This window comes from Lissotriton vulgaris, chromosome 1_1, assembly GCF_964263255.1.
Source record: "Lissotriton vulgaris chromosome 1_1, aLisVul1.2, whole genome shotgun sequence".
Lineage (NCBI taxonomy): Eukaryota > Metazoa > Chordata > Amphibia > Caudata > Salamandridae > Lissotriton > Lissotriton vulgaris.
This window is the reverse complement of record NC_141685.1, coordinates 80083607-80098839: the sequence shown is the minus strand read 5'-3', so window position 1 is coordinate 80098839 and position 15233 is coordinate 80083607. Positions and strand designations below refer to the sequence as shown.

The following is a 15233-nucleotide window of genomic DNA, read 5'->3' as shown; positions in this document are numbered from 1 at the left end:
ATCTTTGAAAATATGGTGCTCTCCTGTTCCCTCTTTGTTGCGCAGTGCAGCCTCGCGGGGGGAGGGCTGCGCTCCATTCTGTGAAGATTTGGTAAATCTCCCCTGATATGTTTTTTTTACCCAGTTAAACATTGTGAATTCTCGTTCCATTATGTTTCAATTTAGTAATTTTCAATATCTTTACATCCAACAGAAAACAAGCCTTGAATGTATGAAATGACCATCAATAACAAAGCTAATGCTGTAAATCTTCAATAATAGCAGAAATATTGAGCTACAGTATTAAGGAAAACATCAGCGCAGTGGGCGACAGAGGAACCTGCACACAAAGGGACAGATCTCGGATGAAGCATCAAGGGCAGTTCAGTGATTGCAAGAGGCTGAGCTGTGCACCTCCACGCCACAAGATGAAGAAATGACCTTCGGAAAATTAAGGCAACAACAATAACAAACCGCATCCTGTATAAACAAGTGTCCAACACCAGATTTGATCACGGGATCGGTATAGTGTGATTACCGCAATGCTCTGTTTTCTAAAATGACGACAAGCCATCATTAGGTGCTCTAGGTGTATTTTAAACTCTTTCTGGCCAAACCACAGCAACCAGAGAAAAGCACAACAGAGCGGAGCCAGACAATTGACAGGTAAATGAAAGAGGAGTTCTTCTATCTAAAATACAACAGACTGTCCCTATTTGCACCCGCCAGAAGGAAGATACATCTTTACCCACAAGTGTGCATTGCCATAATCCAATCTAAAGGCACAATCGCCTACATAGACACCATCTACATATTAGGAGTGTGGCAAATATTTGATGGCTATCGCATTTTGTTGTTAAAACAGAAATCAAACGTGCAAAATACTGCACACATATAAAGTGTGTGAGAAAAAACACAAGCGCTTTATCAGCCATGTTGGCCCATCAGGAAATGCAGTCATGGGATGTAGGCAAATATATACCCGACCCACAGACACTAACCAAGAAAGAAGAATCATACACATGCAGCAAGAGCTTTAGTTTGTCATCACTACTCAAGCTTCATCAGCACATGTACACAGGAGAAAAACCATTCAAGTGCAGTGAATGTGTAAAGAGCTTTAGTCACTTATCAAGCCTTCAAAGTCATCAGCGAACACACACAGGGGAAAAGCTATATCATTGCATTGAATGTGCAAAGTGCTTTAGTCACTTATCAAACCTCCAAAAACATAAGCGAATACACACAGGGGAAAAACCATTCAAGTGCAGTGAATGTGAAAAGTGCTTTAATCGGTTATCAAGCCTTCAAAGACATCAGCGAACACACACAGGGGAAAATCCATTCAAGTGCAGTGAATGTGCAAAGAGCTTTACTCAGTTATCACACCTAAAAAGTCATCAGCGAACACACACAGGAGAAAAACCATTCAAGTGTAGTGAATGTGAAAAGAGCTTTAGTGAGTTATCAAACCTAAGAAGTCATCAGCGAACACACACGGGGGAAAAACCATTCAAGTGCAGTGAATGTGCAAAGTGCTTTAGTCAGTTATCACAACTTCAAAGACATCAGCGAACACACACAGGAGAAAAACCATTCAAGTGCAATGAATGTGTAAAGAGCTTTAGGTGGTTATCAGACCTAAAAAGTCATCAGCAAGCTCGCACAGGAGAAAAAACATTCAAGTGCAGTGAATGTGCAAAGTGCTTTAGTCACTTATCAACCCTCCAAAAGCATCAACGAACACACACAGGGGAAAAACCATTCAAGTGCAGTGAATGTGCAAAGTGCTTTAGTCAGTTATCACACCTTCAAAGACATCAGCGAACACACACAGGGGAAAAACCATTCAAGTGCAGTGAATGTGCAAAGTGCTTTAGTCAGTTATCACACCTTCAAAGACATCAGCGAACACACACAGGAGAAAAACCATTCCAAGTGCAATGAATGTGTAAAGAGCTTTAGTTGGTTATCAGACCTAAAAAGTCATCAGCAAACTCGCACAGGAGAAAAAACATTCAAGTGCACTGAATGTGTCAAGAGCTTTAGTAGGTTATCAGAACTACAAAGACAGCAGCGAACACACACAGGAGAAAAGCCATTCAAGTGCAGTGAATGTGCAAAGTGCTTCAGTCACTTATCAAATCTCCAAAAACATCAACAAACACACACAGGGGAAAAACCATTCATGTGCAGTTATTATTATTAAATTAGACTTATAAGGCGCACAGCTACCCGGAGGTTTCCCGGCGCCAAGGACAGATGCGTCAATAATTACTGATTAAGTAGCCAGGTCTTAAGGCTTTTACGGACGCTAACATGATTAGTTTCATGACGAAGAGAGATAAGGAGGGAGTTCCACAGTACGGGTGCCAGATAAGAGAAGAGTGGCCCCCCATGCGGACAGATTTAAATCTTGGAACTGAGTATTATCCCACCTCAGGATGGTAAAACATGTGGTAAAACATGTGGAAGCGGTTTTTGTAGCTTGTTGCCTCATGGGAAGTTGGTCATAAATCATTATCCCCAAATTACGGGCGGATTGAACAGGCTGGGGAACTGTACCCATTTCTGGGGGCCAATGGCAGGGGCCCCACAGATCTTTATTTTTTCCTATTATCAGGACTTTTGTTTTCTCACTATTTAATTTTAGCCAATTGGTATTCATCCAACTGGCTATTTTGGATAGTCCAGTCTGTAGGGTGGAGGTTTTAGAAGTCTTATTGGCAGATAGAGAGAAAAGAAGCTGGGTGTCGTCAGCGTACGAAAAAATAGACAACCCAGCTCCTCCGCTGTAGTGGCTAGTGGGCCAACATAGAGATTGAATAACATGGGGCTCAGAACGGATCACCAAAAGGGGATTCATAAATCTTAGAGCAAGCTGAAGTGGAGAAAACCTGGAAGGTTCTTCCAGTAAGAAAGTTCTCAATAAAATCCTGCTCAAGGCCCACAATACCTCGTGATTTTAGAACTTTTGAGGAGAGTATGGTATGACACTGTATCAAAGGCCGCACTTTGGTCTAATAAAATAAGGGCAGCTGTTTCTCCTTTATCCAGTAATCGACGGATAGTTTCTGTCACCCCCAAAAGAGTTGTTTCTGTCGAGTACTTGGCTCTGAAACTTGATTGAGATCCATGTAAGATCTCATTTGTTTCCACAAATAGAACTGTCAATTCACATGTTTTTCTAATATTTTAGAAAAAACGGGGGGGAAGAGAGATTGGTCGGAAATTAGATGGTTCTGCTGGATCTGCATTGGATTTTTTCAGTAGGGGAACTATCATCGCATGTTTCCACTCTGCTGGCAGAACAGCTTCTTTCAATGAGGCATTAAGTAGTTCCATCATGGGCTGTAGGGAACTATGCTTTATTTTTTTAAGAATCTGAACAGGTAGTGAGTCTTTCGGCGAGCTCGATTTAAGGCCGTTCAGAATTTCATTAAAAGACATCAAGTCAAGTGGTAGCCAGTTCATAATTTTATGGCAGGGCGCAAGATCAGATGTCTCCTCTGCTTTCTTATCTTCAAAGTTAGAGACTCCGGTGTTCATTTTGAGTTCCCGCTTATTAATTGATAGTTCTGTATACATTTTTTCTAACTTCTGAATAAAAAATTTGGCCACAGTGTCACACTGAGTTTCATTACAGTGAATGTGCAAAGTGCTTTAGTCGGTTATCACACCTTCAATGTCATAATTGAACACAGACGGGGGAAAAACCAATCAAGAACAGTGAATGTGCAAAGTGTTTTAGCCGGTTATCATACCTTCAAAGACATCGGCGAACACACACGGGGGAAAAACCATTCAAGTGCAATTAATGTGTAAAGAGCTTTAGTCAGTTATTAGACCTAAAAAGTCATCAGCAAACACAAACGGGGGAAAAACCCTATCATTGTAGTGAACGTGACAGTAGTTTTTGCAGCTCTTCAGCATTAAGTTATCGTCCGCGAACACACACAATAGAAAAACCATTCAAGTGCAATGAACGTGGGAAGGGCTTTAGTCAATTATCAGACCAATTATCAGACCTACAAAGACATCAGCGAATACATACGGGAAAAACCATATGATTGCTGTGAATGTTTGAAGAGCTTTAGTCAGTTATCAACCTTACGAAAACATCAACAAACACACACAGGGGGAAAGTCACTCAAGTGCAATGAAGTGGGAAGAGCTTTAGTCGACGATTAGAGCTACAAAGTCATCAGCGAACACACGGGGAAAACATAGAAGGGCACTGAAAGTGAGAAAGGCTTTTGTCAATTTTCGATCCCGCACAGCCCTCAGTGAATACACTCTTTCATTTAACTCACATGGAAATAATCCTAGAGATGCAGAGATTCCGGAAAGAATTTAAGAACATCAAAAATGATATTGACCCATCTGAGGACATAGACAAGAGCTAAACAGTGCAGTTATTGTGAGACGAATGAATTACGGAAAAAGATAAAATTCAAACTATGTGGGACATTGAAATGCCAGATGATAGAAGACCCTAATAGCAGTAAAGAAGAGAAACAGATAACAGTATTTGCAGAATTATAAAAGTATTTGTGTCCTGTGATTGTTCACTTCTGTACAGCATAGCAAAGTGACATTATGTACCAGGATACACAGTGGGAAACAAGCACAATGTGGATTAAAAGAAAATAAATATTGTTAATTTTTATTTGGTGAAGAAGAGATACAAAGAAAAACATTCAATCACACCTGACCACACTACCTGTAAAAGCAACACTGAACAATACTGGGACTAACAACTGTATTTTCAGCTAACCTGTCGGATTAGTGATAAAACCTATAAACGCAACACACCCAGAGTGGACATGTCGTCAGGGCTCTGGCGATGGGAAGCTTAATTGGTAAAATGCATGTATTACTATTAACAAATGCCACAGCAGCATATATAATGAACTAAAGTGAAGCGCAAGTGTTCAAGAAATAACCTATTTTTAGATATAAAAGCATAAACCTTGTTTTTGCTGCATCTTTTACACACTGTTATCGGTTGTTGGATCAGCTCGTGCCTCGGGCCTTATAGCTAAGTGTAGTAGGAAGGTTGTTCCAACAATGGCCCTAATTATCCAAAAGTGATGTACATCCTATTACTTCAAAACAAGTGACAGAAATATAAAAAACAATTTTTCATTTTTATTTCTATTTTATTAGTGTTTATTATATTTTTTTCTTTTCTTTTATTCAATATAAAACATTAACCCGTGGCTCCTCCCCGACTTGGCTATCCCTATTCATTATGTGACTTGCCAAACTCTACTTTTTACCAGAATTGAGCCATTGTAAGCAGTAGACTGTTTGAAGAAGGTGGTGAAATAGAATAATCCCACATCAAAAGAATATATGTGCCAGGACAATCATTTGCACTCCCAGCAACTCGTCTTCCACACTGATTGTCCCTTGTTCTCAAATGTTCTGAAGGATTTGTCGTATGAATGCCAGAAGTGGCAGTGAGATTCATGAAGCTAATGCTAACAGGAGTGTGTCTGAGATGGAGAGGGGGAGAGATAAAGAGAGCGAGATAGACAAAGAAAGGGGGAGAAAAAGAGAGAAATGTAAGGAGGGGGAACGGCACGTTATTTGTACTTACCTAAAAATAGAAGAAGAAGCCGAATACATGTCAATGTGTGACATCACCAGAGAAATGGGCTGAACACCTATGAATTTATATGTTTATTTTTAATACCTATAGACCCATTTTATGCCAATAAACAGGGCACAAGTAAGGAAAATAGTGAAAGAGGCCATTATCATATGCAAATCACATTGACGTCACATGTAGTGACATCACAAGAAGTGATGTCAGGCCCTTATAATAATTTTCACGTGAAAGGTTGAGGCCTGTTTTAAAAACAAGAAAAATAAAATAATGTAAAAAAGTTTTTGGTTTCAGTTTTTATACATCATGTGTTTTCCCACTATTAGTTTGTAACTAAACTCGGAAATGACTGAAAGTATAAATATTTTTAAATAGATATGTGGAACTTATAAATTAAATTTTTAGACGGTTTTCAGCGAATAAATAAAATATGCTTTTAATTTGCGTTTGTTTCCTGACGTTATTCTTTATCCAGCCCCTAAGCCCCAAAGTGTTTCACATTTACAATGTATTAAGCAATAGAAGGGCTAATTTTGTCATGTTCTCTGTTCCTCTCTTGCACCACTCACCCAAACAAACACTCAGATGCCTGTGTCTGCAGTGCTGTGGCACAAAGTAACAATTATCAGTCGCAGGCTAAGGAGCTAGGTGGAACTGAGTCCTGTTTCTAGATAATAGTGGGGGGACCCCTTCAAACTGTGGCTACCCCTCGACTTGTGCCGTGCTGATAAAGCACTAGTGAATTTGAGTAATTTATGATGAATTGAAATGAGAGAAAGAGAAGAAGAGAGCGAGGTGCAGGATATATTAAAGAAAATGAAAAAAGAGACACAAGACTTTACGCTGTTCTGTGTACAAGCACTTTACGTAAACAAGTTGTGCTGTGCGTTGTGAACAGGCTGTCACCCCCCCCTTTGTATGTAAATGAGCTTCCGTGACCAGACATCCCAGGCTCCCATCTCTTCCAGCGCGGATGATAATGTGAGCACTGTAAGGTAATCACAAACAAGGGCTGTATTGAGAAATAATCGGATTCCATGTCACACAGCGGTGGATATGTAGTTCTTTATTACTTTTTTTTATTTACTTTAATTTGCAGCAATTCTACAGGTTACTTTTTCTCAGTATTACACTTCAGGTCGCTCATAGCTCTCCATCTGTTAAATGTGAGGTTTGATGTAGGATTTGTGTTAGTTTACCTAGACCATGTCCCAATCCCTTTGTCCTTGATTTGTCGGCATGGGTTTTGTCCACACACTGGTCTAGGATGGGTCTTCTCAAGGTAGAAGGCGCTGTAATAGGAATAATAAATCAGACATATATGATATTGTATATAAACAAATATCGGGACGTCCTTTTTCACTTGTTGGTCATAATACTGTTGGGTCTTGACTTACTTGCCACTCACCCCTGGATCCCGTACTGCTGCCTGTATCACCTGGACCTGGCGGCCGTACGGCTGGCCCTGCTGGCCCAGACGCGGACGGTTGAGAACTACATCTCCCAGCATCCCTCAGTGGCGCACGCCACCAGCGTCACTACAAAGCGCCAGGAGGTGTTTAAAAGACCTTCGTGCCTCCTGCAGCACGGGCGTGTTTTTCACTTGTTGGCCATATTACTGTTGGGTCTTGACTTACTTGGCACTCACCCCTGGCGGCTAGACCGCTGGCCCTGCTGGCCCAGACGCGGACGGCCGAGAACTACATCTCCCGGCATCCCTCAGTGGCGCACGCCACCAGCGTCACCACAAAGTGCCAGGAGGCGTTTAAAAGACCTTCGTGCCTCCCGCAGCATGGGACGCACGCAGGCGTGCCTGGGCGCTGGCCGGGCGAAGCCCGGGCCAAGGGTGGGCCCGTCCACGACTGGATGAGGCTGGGCTGAGCCACCCCTCCAACATTTACTCCGGGACTTTAAGTAAGCATTTGTTATGTTGCACTTAAGTGGGAGTGATAGCTTGTCAAAGAACATCAATATTTGCAAACAAGCAGACTCTTTTAATATAATTGGCACTACATATTCAGTTTGGAAATGAGTAAGAACACACGCAAAGAGGGGGTGGGAGTGGAAGGGACTTTGGATGCCTTCCTTACTCGGTCCGAATCCGTGCTCTGCTTGGAGCATGGATTAAGGGCGGTCCATGGGAGGGCGAAATCTGACAAGCATGGCTCCCCCACTTATAGAAGCGGGTTGAGGTGTAGTCCCATAGACTACATACTCATTAACAAGGATTATGCAGCGTGACTCTTTCTGGATTCACTATGCTGTGCATTATTCCGCGGTCTAGTGGTTGGGTGCAGAATGGTAGTCTTTTCTTTTTAAAAAATGTTTTTTTTCTTTCGTAGCCCAGGTGGGCGTCGACGTCCCACCTTTTGGCGTCCTTCCGTGACTTCGGCATGCTTCCTGCGGAAGCTTCCACCCTTGGGCGCCATCTTCAGATTCTTTTTTCCGCCGCTGGGTCTGGATCGTTCCCGAGAGGCCCCAGAGTTTTGGACCGGAAAAGACGAGAGAAGAGTCGAACTTGCAGGAAAAGACTGAGAAGACAACGAGGAATGAACAAATTTAAGCCGGGACGTAGAAGAGGAAGGAGAACTTCGAAAACTTTGACGTCCAACGGAGAATGCGCACTGAGGGGGCCCCCTGAACGCAAGAAATGGACAACACACCTTTTAAATTCTGCTGTAACTGCCACCACAAGTACGCGCAGAATGACCAGCACCCGGTTTGCAACCTCTGCCTACCGGTCGACAACGAGAGCAAGGATTGTAAAGGTTGCTCTGCCTTCACACCGAAGACCCTCCACGTCAGAGAACGACAAAGAAGGGCCAACTACACCATGCAGGGGAAGGGCCAACCTCCGTCCCTTTGAGACCTCGGACTATCGACCGACGAAGAAGATAATGTCACCGTAGAAGACTACGACTACATGGTCGTAGAGAACGATAAGAAAACTTCTAAAGAGGTAGGAGTCGTCGACCCCTAAACCCCGACAGACCATCGAAGGTCTGCATCAGACTCTCGAAAAAATGAGTCAAAGTCCTCGGAGGGAGCACTGGCGCCGAAAACCCCCACGGCCGCAGCTGCATCAAAGGACAAAGAGCCCAGCGGATCCTTCGAGAAGGACTCCCAGTCGGCGAAGACCAGCGAAAAGCCAAGGTCGCCGAAGCACGTCCCCGAGAAGGAATGTTCGATTTTGAAAGAAAGGGCCCGAAGACAGCCTCGGCATCGACACAGGACCCGAAGCCCATTTCGACGTCGGCGTTGAAATTTTCGACGAAAAGACCAGCCGAACACTCCGACACCGAACAGGCCGCTGAACTGGAAAGAAAGAAGAGAAGGCTCAAGGCTGAAATGGATAATATCCTACAAAGGAAAAGGGAGTTCGACGAAAGGCTCAAACAATTCACGATTCCGTCGAAAACACCAACAGTAATCGTCGAAGTGGAAGAAGAGGAGGAGGATTTCGAGGCAGAAGAGCCGCCGAAAAGCCCTGAAGCTCAAGAACACCAGGAGGATGAGGAGTTCTACTATGAGGAGGAGGGTGACGACGACCAACGGACAATCCTTGGGTCAGCATCCTCGGGACACAGGACCTGGAATGGCAGGACCTTGTAGGAAGGGGGAGGCTCTAGTTGGCGCAGTGCAACACTAGCGACAAGCAGGGACTCTCTCTTCCTCGTCAGGGCTGAGGGTTACCTTCCAGACAACCTCTGCTTACCCTCTAGGTAGTGTGGCTTAAGCAGTCGTAGGCTAATCTTTGGGGCACATAGGGTTAAACACTTGCAATATTACACCCTCACAACCAACCCACCACACAATGAGACCAAACTGTATTCTGTAAAAATATATATCTTTATATAAATTTCAAGCGGGCTTGTGAATACAGTTATCAAACTTTCAAATAGCGGTTCCAAGTTACTTAGTTCAAGTTGCCACAGTTCTTTCTAGGAATAAGCGTTCTTTAGGGCCTTCTGCCCGGTTCAACAAAGTTCTTATGGAGCAGGCGGCTTCCAGGGGAGCTGTCCCACGTCGCTTTGCCTTCCCGGGGTCGCTGTTCGTTGCGGCTCTCAGCCGAGCAGGTCACGGGTCATCCGGGGCAGCGGTGCTCTGTGGCGGCAGGGTCCTTTCCTCGTCGTTCGCTCCGACCCTGGAGGCGGCGGCTGTGTGGTGGCGGCAAGTGGCAGTACGGTCCTCAAGTGCAGGACGTACCCAGCCAAGTGCCGGTGATAGCTGTGCGCTCACAGCTGAGCTGTCGGGCAGGGTACCGACCAGGAGAATTCTCACAGGGCGACTGTCCGTCTTTGCAAGTGGATTGGCTGCTCGTGGCGCAGTCAACTCGGGAGCTCGGACCGGACAGGTCCTCCTTCACTTTGCTCTCGGGCTCCCAGTGCAGTTGCGGTCACGGTGTTCGGGCCAGCGGCGGCTGGACCTCACGTTGCTCTCGCTGTTGCTTTGGGCCCCGGTCACGGTGGTCAGGTGGATGTCGTTGCCTTGGAGGAGATTCCTCCGTCGGTACTGCAGCGGTACGCAGCACACACAGTCGCTTTCTTCAGGATGTAGCGCCCACTGGTCCTGGGGCGCTGGTCAGGGGGCAAGTTCACAGCAAGCCCTTGGAGATCGTTTCAGCAGAGTTTGGCACAAAGTCTTGTAAAGCAAAAGTCTTCTCGCAGTCTTTCCTTTCTCCTCTCCTTCGGCAGCAAGGCAGCAGACACAGGCAAGAGACAGCACCCTTCCTTGTCCTTCACGGTCCTTCTCGTCGGGCAGAGTTCCTTCTGTAGCCCAAACCGGATATAGCTTTCAAGGAGCAGGGCTCCTTCTTTTATACGTTATTTCTTTTGTTCTCGCAGGCCAGGGGGGCCTTTGCATAGCCACTTTCAGTCCTTGAGTACTCTGGTGGGCGTAATCCGGCTTCTGCTTTCAGTGTGAGGGGCAGGCGCATCAGACGCCCCACAGGAGGTGGAGCCAGCATTGTGCGGACAGGGGCAGCCAGAGTACCTTGTTGATGGGGCTTCGCCCTTCCTGGGCCAGGTGTCGGCTGAGTCATCAGTCGCTCCCCAGGAGGGTGGAGCCAGCATTGTGGTGGTAGAGCACAGCTAGAGTTCGAGTCAAGAGGCACTCCTACCTCCCACTAAGGTGTAATCTGCGCATTCACCACCTGTCATCCCCCCAGCCATGTCACTCACACATCCCAGACAGTCAGATACACATACCAGCAGAGGCGGGCTGAAATGGCTAGGCAAGCAAATGCTAACTTTCTAAAAGTAGCATTTGCAAACACAGGATACTAAAATAAACTTTACTAAAAGAAATATTTTATCGTCCTGAGTTCAGGCATACTAAACATGACTCGCTACCATGCTCCTTGAGCCTGCTGGGACTATAGGGTGTAATAATTCCAGCAGCTCAGTCTGGCCTAACGGAAGCAGGTAGCCTTCAATAGTGAAATACGATTTTGGTTGTAAGTCACTACTAGGACATGCCACACACATCAGGGCTTGTCCTACCTTACACCTACAACGCACCCTGCCCGCAGGCCTACCATAGGGGTGACTAATATGTAGTCAAGGGACGGTTCAGGGGCTGGCAAGTGGGTGCACTTGCCCAGCTAGCGTGACAGTACGAGACCGCACGCGGGTTCTGCGGTCGCAGTCCCCAGACACATCTTTACGGCTGCTTTGGTGGGTGGCGCAACCAGCGCTGCAGGCCCACCAGCAGTATCGGCATCTACAAGCCCCGGCACTCCTAGTGCACTTTACTAGGGACTAACAGTAAATCCAACGAACCAATCATGGACATCAATCGTATGTACAATTTACTGTAGGGAGCACTTGCACTGCGGCACGGGTCAGCCGTGGCGCAGTGCCCTGAGTATCGGAAAACCAGCAAACATCGGAGGCACATCAGCAAAAAGCGGAAGGGAAACTCACGCCAAGGTGCCAGGTCTAACAGACCTCAACACCGAAAGTCCAGAAGAGGGCGTAGACACATACCCTTCGAGGCCTTCGCCGCCAGACGACATTGGGGCATACAATATAGTCGTGAAGAACGCGGCAACAGCATTTGGGGTCAAGCTGAACCAGGAAAAGCAGAAATCTGACTTTTTATTCGAGAAACTACTCCCCACACAGACTAGGAGCCAGTATCTCCCAATGCTAGAGAGTGTCATGGCTCAGGGGATGGAGCCAGTGTGAAAAGTTGGCCTGGTATATGATGTTCACTATTATAGTGATCACCTTGCACCAGTCCAAACAACCCTTATGGTGATGGTGGTAAGTCAACCTTATAGACCAGCTATCCTAATGGTAGCGTGGACAGAACAGTCTTAGGCTAAAAGACTCTTGAGGGCGTGTAAAGCCAGCTGTTTTACCATATGTAACCCCTTGAATACCAAATGAAAGGACACCACACAGGATATATATAAAATATATATGTATTTATTTACTAACACACTCCTCTGAACTCTTTATGAGATCAGAGGTCAAAGCACACAACAAGTTACTTAGAAGAAATACTTTAAATAGCACAATTTACAGCTAGGCCCTAGGGGCACATGAAACCATATATTAAGAAAGTGGTATAAGTACCACGTCACGAGAAAAGGAAAGGCCTAGGGCAGTGTTCTTCAATCTTGCACCTCCCCAGGCAGGAAACCTATGGTCCAAGCCTCCCTGACTGGAAGGACTCCCAGCAACAGGAGGTCAGACTTGTGTCTGTGGCAGCAGCATCCATTTTGTGATGCTGTGGCTCTGGTTAACTTTAACCGGGTACAGTAGTTTTAACATGTCTTCTCCCTCTAGAAGGTTGGAATGCTACCCCCGTCGCCAGAAGTGACGAGGGGGTAGTATTCCAAAGCGTATGACACCTTACACGACATGTTTGGATAAATCCAAACCGAAGTTAGCATTAACCGCGAAGATTATAATGCACTTAAAAGTATATGGTATGGCAATATCATAAAACAGCTATAAGGACATGGTTCCGAAAGCTGCAGACAGGCTCAGCTCATGCTAGAGCACCATCTCACACGTAACCAAGCACTCTGCCTGCAGGATTGTTAAGGCCTGCCATAGGAGTGACTTATAGGTTACTATGTGTCTATATATAAGGTAGGTATAGGGATACTATACCTAAGCAAGGGGTGATTACACAACCTTGCCCCAGCTGAGTGATCAGCCAGTTGTGTCAATTTAGGTGGCCTGCCAGGGGTGGCATAATATATGCTGCAGCCCCTGGTAGGCCTTGGGTGCATCTATGCCCTGGGTACCTATGGTACACTATACAGGGACTCACAGTGGTGACCCAATATCCAATTTGGTATGTACCTACAGTACATGGAGTCCATTTTACAGAGAGAGCAGATAGCCTGGGGTCCTGAATAGCAGGATCCCAGGCCAACTAAGTCGAAAACCAGCTAAACACTAGGCAAAAAGTTGGGGGTAACCATAGTCGGGTATCCACCTTCCGACGCAACCCCCCGCCCCCCCCCTCCCCAAACAAAAGGAGATAAGGCTATCTTTGACCAGGTAAGCCTATATTGCCTAAGTGGCCATATAAGGAAGTACCTGCACTGGCATGGTTACCCCCTGTCTCATGGTCCACTAAGCAATCCCTCACCCTAAGGGTATCAGAGGGTCTCCACCATAAGGAATCTCTACCTGTGGGGTGTTTTGGCAAAGTAAAAGGCTGGTGCTGGGTTGGAGTACTGAAGTGAGGGTCCACTAATGTTGGGCTCAACTTACTCCAATCACTATCCACCATATATGCCTTTCTATGACTGAGTTGCACTGTGCTCTCAGGGTCAACCTCTGGCTACCTACAGCTGGAGGCTGGGTCCCTTCTGTTGGCTCACTGGAGGGACAGGTCAGGTTTGGGGTCCTTAGGTCCCAGGTTTGGCTGTGCCCAACAGAGTCCATCTGGGGGAGGTTCCTAACTAGGTGTAATGGAGATCCCTTGGGAGTTCTTGGAATTTTCACCTGGCTAGGGTTTCTAGCTTTGGTGCCCCTATCTGCTGATGGGGGGGTTCCTGTGGACAGGGGGCCCTTTGGGGTCCACTGGCCTCCCTGACCTCTACAGCCCTGGGCTGACTGAGGCAGGGTAGAGATGGGCAGGTTACCTGCTTCAGACTGGGTCCCACTTTGGAAGGGTCCACTGACATCAGGGGCTCTGCCAGGCTAGGCCTGACTACCTCTGGGGCAGTTCCTTCACAAGGGGTAGGGTCAGTTCCCTGATTAGGCTGACTCTCACCTAATGTCTGGTGGGAGGGAGACTTTTCTTCCTCCCCAATGCTCTCTGTCTGAGTGGAGTGATCCATAGTTTCAGGCTTCACAACACTGAAATCTGTTTGAGTTTGAACTGTGGCCATCACAGCCATACCAATCTTTTCAGGAAGGAACTCTGTCTGGGTGTGGGCTGTGACCATCACAGCCCTGCCAACCTGTTCAGGGAAGTCTGCTTGAGCCTGGGCTGTGGCCATCACAGCCCTCCAACCTTTTCAGGGAGGAAATCTGCTTGAGCAGGGGCAGCGACTATCACAGCCCCACTAACCTTTTGGGGAAGGCCTACCATTTTGGAATGGGTTTCCGGTTCTACCTCAGCCCAGGCTGAGATCTCTAGATCATTTCCCAGTAGACAATCTACAGACAAGTTTGTAGACACTGCCACTCTCTTTGGGCCAGTGACACCTCCCCAGCTGAGATTTACTACTGCTATGGGATGATCTGTCTGCACTCCATCAATATTGGTCACCTGATAGGTGAACCCAGGTAAAAGTTGTCCTGAGGGGGACTAGACTGTTAGTCACCATAGTGATGCTAGCCCCTGTGTCGCTATAGTCTTCAACTTTCTGGCATTGATGAGGGGCTCTTGTCTGTACTTTCCCAAAGTGTTGGGAAAAGCAGTGAAGTTGGCAAACCCCATGCCATTTTCACAGACAAAAGTAGCTGTGGTAGGGGACCTGGTTAGGCCAGAGTCGACCTGAGTTCCCCAAGAAAACCCAACCAAATTCTTGGGGGCACTCCCACCACCTGGGGCATTACTACTAGTAGTATCAGGAGGCGTTGGAGTATTACCCGGAGGAACATTTTCCTTATTGCTGGCCTTGGGGCAACTGCTGTCAGTTTTCCAATGGCCTGGCTGTTTACAGGCATGGCAATAAGGTTTCTTAACTGTAGAGGAAGGATTTTGGGACCCACCCCCCTCAAAGGATTTTTGGGGCCCTGTAGTGGATTTGTCTTTAGATCTATCCCCACCCTTCTCTTGAGGCTTGGTAGAATCTTTCTTCTGGCCACCACCCTGATTTTTAGGCCTAATCCTGGTTCTGACCCATTTGTCTGCCTTCTTACCCAATTCTTGTGGAGAGGTCAGATCAGAGCCCACCAGGTGCTGGTGTAGAAGCTGTTTTTGACAATTACTAAGGATCTGCTCCCTCATAATCAAATTATACAATCCTGTATAGTCATGTACTTTGCTGCCCAATAACCAGCCCTCCAGAGCCTTAGTAGCACAATCTACAAAATCAGTCCAGTCCTGAGTCTGTGTCTTCTGGGTGTCCCTGAACAACAACCTGTATTGCTTAGTGGTTACGCCAAACCCATCAATCAGAGCACTCTTCAGGACAGAGTAGTTGTTAGCATCCTCATCACTA

At 46.3% G+C, this 15233-nt stretch overlaps 1 protein-coding gene across 1 annotated transcript; it reads left to right on the top strand.

Annotated features, from left to right (window-relative positions):
- Positions 1–320: 320 nt before the first annotated feature.
- LOC147737423 (uncharacterized) lies at positions 321–4224 on the top strand. Its single transcript, XM_086929365.1, has 5 exons — positions 321–1574; positions 1659–1917; positions 1989–2174; position 2681; positions 3626–4224. Exons 1-5 carry the CDS (start codon positions 913–915, stop codon positions 3802–3804), a joined length of 1287 nt encoding a protein of 428 aa, XP_086785491.1. The 5' UTR covers positions 321–912; the 3' UTR covers positions 3805–4224.
- Positions 4225–15233: the final 11009 nt, after the last annotated feature.